Genomic DNA, 4546 nt, shown 5'->3' with positions numbered 1-4546 from the left:
TCTTCCTCTCTCTCTCTCTCTCTCTTCCTATTTATATATTATTATATATAAATACATAGATATATTATATATAATATATATTATATTTAATATATCTTACAGTCTTTTTTAATTAACCGCACGGAAAGTTATACTCGCACTTAAACCCTTGAGGGGCCCGTGGGTTTCAAATTAATAGATTCTTCTCGTGGTAACGCATCTAGCATCTTTCTCTCACAGTTGACTCGGGAGTTGTTTCAGGATCATCCTATCCCACTTCGTAAATTAATCAAGATTAATCAAATAGTTAGCATATTGGTTCCCTTCCTTGAAAACGTGAATGAAATTGATGTCCTGGATCGGATTCATGATGTTTCTGCAATCAGTAATCAACGCGTCCGCCAATTGATGAGGTAGATTGCTAGAAGACAAAATCTTATTCTAAAAATTATGGACAAATAAAAAAAGATAACCTGCAACGATGCACCATGCCCTTTCTATATATATTAAACTAATTCATCTAAATTCTAAAACCAACGTGAAATCATGGGGTTCTATATTAAATTGTTGAGAACTTTCACAATATTGTAGAAGTTAATTCCTTTAACTTATTATATAACAATTGTTTTAATATCCTAAAATAGTTAATTCCTTTTTAATCCTCAATTTATCATTTTTTTCTTAATTAGTAACATATATAGTGAAAATTTGATCATAATACATTAAAGTTTCAAGTTTCAACAACAAAACATTTGAAGAAATTTATTGATACACAAATTTACACTTTTTACAACTTAGATCTCTATATTCATTAATCAGTTATTTTTCTTAATTCCATTACGACTTAATGAAAGTTTGAGAACTTAGAAGATAATTAAGAACGCAAAAGTGCTTTAATGCTGCAAAAACATAGAGAGAATATTGTCCGTGAATCACCATTAACATCTCAATTAATTCTAATTAATTTAATTCCAACACGACTCCTTTGTTCAAGTCTCATTATGACTGTTTAGGATTCAGACAATCCCACTGGACACGTCGCCTATAACTTAATATTCTTAATTAAAACACCAATTTCATGACCTTGGTTCTACAAACGCCTAGGATTGACTTACCCACTTGGGCAATTATCGTGTTGCATAATACTCCATCACAAATAAGGTACCCTCACCCTCCCATTTTATATATGTTTGGTTCGATTAACCAAACTTTACTGAAGTTATTTTTAATTCAATTTTTCATAATATTAAGTTTAGTATTAATATACAAAATTTATATATTTAGAAATTAAACTAAAAGTATTAATAAACACAAAAAATTAAATTTAAAAAAATAAGTAAAAAAATATTATATAAAAAAAAAAGTTAATTTGACTAATAAATAGTAAGTAGAACATATAAAATATGACAGAGGGAATATGTAAATCGGAATAACCACAATCAAATTGGTTAGATTATTGACTTGTAGCCCGCACGAGCTTAACTCACTGGTTCAGTAAGCAGTATTTGGGAGAAAAGACCAAGATTCAAAATTCGGCAGCGGCAGTGTGGGGATTATATATGTCCAAAGTGGACAGATCCCTTGTGTGCACTAGCATTTGACCCTGTCTATTGAGCCATTGAATCACCGTGATTTACACCCTTCCAAATGCTCTGTCGGGTCAGGGGCCTTTGGGGTTGGGATTCAACCTTTTGAGGGAAGAAGATTATTGACTTGTAATAATAAGATTACAAGTTTAACTTTCAATGGAAGCTAACCAAAAGGAGATATGATTTACCTAATATACACTCCCAACTATACTACTAGAATAAGTCTTACAACTTAAATTTTTGAAAAATTATTACACCTACTACTTTTAATTTTGTCACATGCAGAAATTATAAATAACTGAATAAGATCGAGAAAGTGCATGCATAATTTCCAATGTGAAGCAAAAAAGGAGTAGAAAGTAAGAAAGAAAGAGAAAAGTCTTTGCATACACAGCCAACACAGGAATAATGGTAAGACGACATTCATTATCTTCATCCACAACCACAACCACAAACAAATTAAGAATTTTCAATTCCCATGATAACTACCTTTTTTTTTTATAAATTTTAAAACTTTATAATTCTAATATGCATACTACTTTCCAAACGTTGAAAATTCTAATGAAAATGAAAGGAAGTAAAAAAAAAAATATGGGAATTGAAATTTCTTCTAACTTGAAAGAGCTGCGGGTTCAATCCTCCTCATTTGGATCCCTGTTTTGTGATCATCTTCATCATGGTAAACATAAGCAAACCCTCCATGTCGGGTCATATCCATACCCGCCAATTCGTCTTCCTCCGAGATCCGGAGCAGTTTCAGCTTATGAAGAATGTAGAACAGAGGACCCATGGTGGCGGTGACCCACCCGAATATCACCAGAATCTGGATCACGTGCGCCCCGAGTAGCCTCCCGCCGCCGCCCATGAACAGCCCGTGAGGCCGACCCGGTTTCCCCTGGTAAACCTCGTTCACGTACTTTTCCTTGGCGAAAAGTGCGGTGAAAATGATTCCCCACGCCCCACACCCGCCGTGCAGCTGCGCCGCCTCGAGTGGGTCGTCGTATTTCACTTTCTCAGCCAGCTTGTTGAACCCGATCAACACCAGCGCCGCCACGAACCCGCAGATGATCGCCGCCCACGGCTCCACCACGGAGCACCCGCCGGTGATGGCCGCGAATCCGCCCAAGAGCCCGTTGCACACGTCCGTCACGTTCCAATGCCCGGACAGAATCCTTTTTCCGAACAACGTCGTCAGCGCCGCCGTGCATCCGGCTAAAGTGGTGGTCACGGCGGTCCGCCCCACCGCGCTCCATTGCCCGTAGCTGCCGCCGACGGCGGCGTCGGGATACGTGACTAAAATTTTGTTAAACGAACCGGGGTTAAACCCGTACCACCCGAACCATAACAGAAAGGTTCCTAAAACTACTAACGAAGCACTATGGCCACGAAGCGCCACGGACCGACCGGACCGGTCGAACCGGCCGATCCTGGGACCTTCAATGAGTGCTCCGTATAAACCGGCGATTCCGCCCACCATATGAACCACGCCCGAACCGGCGAAGTCAATAACTCCGGTTCCGAATAAGAGATTGTTGTTGTTAAACGCGCTGGCCCAACCGTCAACGGACCAGAACCAGTGGGAGACGACCGGGTAAACAAAACCGGTGAGGAAAGCCGAGTAGATGAGATAAGCCACGAACTGGGTCCGCTCGGCTATGGAGCCGCTGGTGATGCCGGCGGCGGCTATGGCGAAAGCCCATTGGTAAAGGAAGTTGCTGTAGTCGAGGGCGGCGGCGCCGTCGGGGATGTTCTTCAAGCCGAAGAAGTGGTGGCCGATGAAGCCGTTGGAATTTCCGCCGGTGCCGAAGGCGAAGGCGAAGCCGAAGAGGTAGTAGAAGAGGCCGCCGGCGGCGGCGTCGAGGACGTTGGTGAGCATGATGTTCATGGTGTTCTTGGCGCGGACGGAGCCGGCGCAGAGCATGGCGAAGCCGAGCTGCATGGAGAAGACTAAGTAAGCGGAGAAGAGGAGATAAGTGGAGTCGATGGCGAAGCCGGTGTTGACGAAGGCGGTGGAGACGTCGGAGAACTGGCGGCAGATGTAGGCGGCGGCGGCCGTGGCGTCAGTGGTGTTCGGTCCCAGAAGCGGAGCCAGCTGGTCGGCTGAGCAGCTTAGGGACGCCATTGGGCTGGCTTGGATTCTGTATTCTGTTTGTACAGCCGAGCTGATGACGATGAACTGCCTTTTTATAGAATCTTTGGAATCGGCAAGTTTGACTATTCAAAGGTTACCTTGTGCTGAAAGAGATATGGGGAGAAATATGGAGCTGGTAGAGGGCAATATGGTAACTTCACTCTTACCTGTGTACGTTCAGAAAGTCTTCGATTTCAGTAAAATGTGAGTACAGCTAGATTCCTGGAATCTCCATTGTCCCGTCAAATAGTTGTACTTTCAAAATTTTAACTTTTACTCATACTAAAATTAAATTTAAAAAAATGTTTTATCATCACATCATTAAGTAGAATTTGAAAATCTCCATAGGAGAACTTGGTAAAAAGTAGAAAAAATTATAAAAAATGTCACTCTATAATATGCCAATTATTAGGGGGTGTTTGGTTGGATGGAAAACATTTTCCATGGAAAATGTTTTCCTAAAAGTGAAGGAAAATGATGTTTTATGTTGTTTGGTTGGATGGAAAACATTTTCATTGGAAAAAGTTTTCCTTGAGTATAAGGAAAACAAATTCTTAGCTTTTGTTAGGTATTTTGTTTTCCATGGAAAACTATTATGCCAATTTTATCTTCACCATTCTTTATTTTTTTTTATTTTTTTTATTTTTTATTCTTTATTAATTACTCTTATTATTATATTATTATTATTGTTGTGTAGGGTTATATTTGTCATTATACACATTATTCCTTACCATTCCAAACTCAACCAAACAATGGAATTCATATTCCCAGTAATTTCTTTTCCACCAATCAAACAATGGAATCTATTTTCTTGAAATTTATTTTTCATGGAATTTCAATTCCATTT

The 4546-nt window shown here is 39.8% G+C and overlaps 1 protein-coding gene across 1 annotated transcript; it reads right to left on the bottom strand.

The window, feature by feature from the left end:
• Positions 1-1928: 1928 nt before the first annotated feature.
• On the bottom strand, positions 1929-3840 carry LOC109176516 (ammonium transporter 1 member 1). The gene has a single exon (XM_019325966.1). It carries the CDS (start codon positions 3688-3690, stop codon positions 2179-2181), a length of 1512 nt encoding a protein of 503 aa, XP_019181511.1. The 5' UTR covers positions 3691-3840; the 3' UTR covers positions 1929-2178.
• Between the last annotated feature and the right edge of the window lie 706 nt (positions 3841-4546).

This window comes from Ipomoea nil, unplaced genomic scaffold (genome assembly GCF_001879475.1).
Source record: "Ipomoea nil cultivar Tokyo-kokei standard unplaced genomic scaffold, Asagao_1.1 scaffold0706, whole genome shotgun sequence".
Classification (NCBI taxonomy): Eukaryota; Viridiplantae; Streptophyta; class Magnoliopsida; order Solanales; family Convolvulaceae; genus Ipomoea; species Ipomoea nil.
The sequence above is the reverse complement of the archived record's forward strand: the minus strand, read 5'-3'. Positions and strand labels throughout refer to the sequence as shown.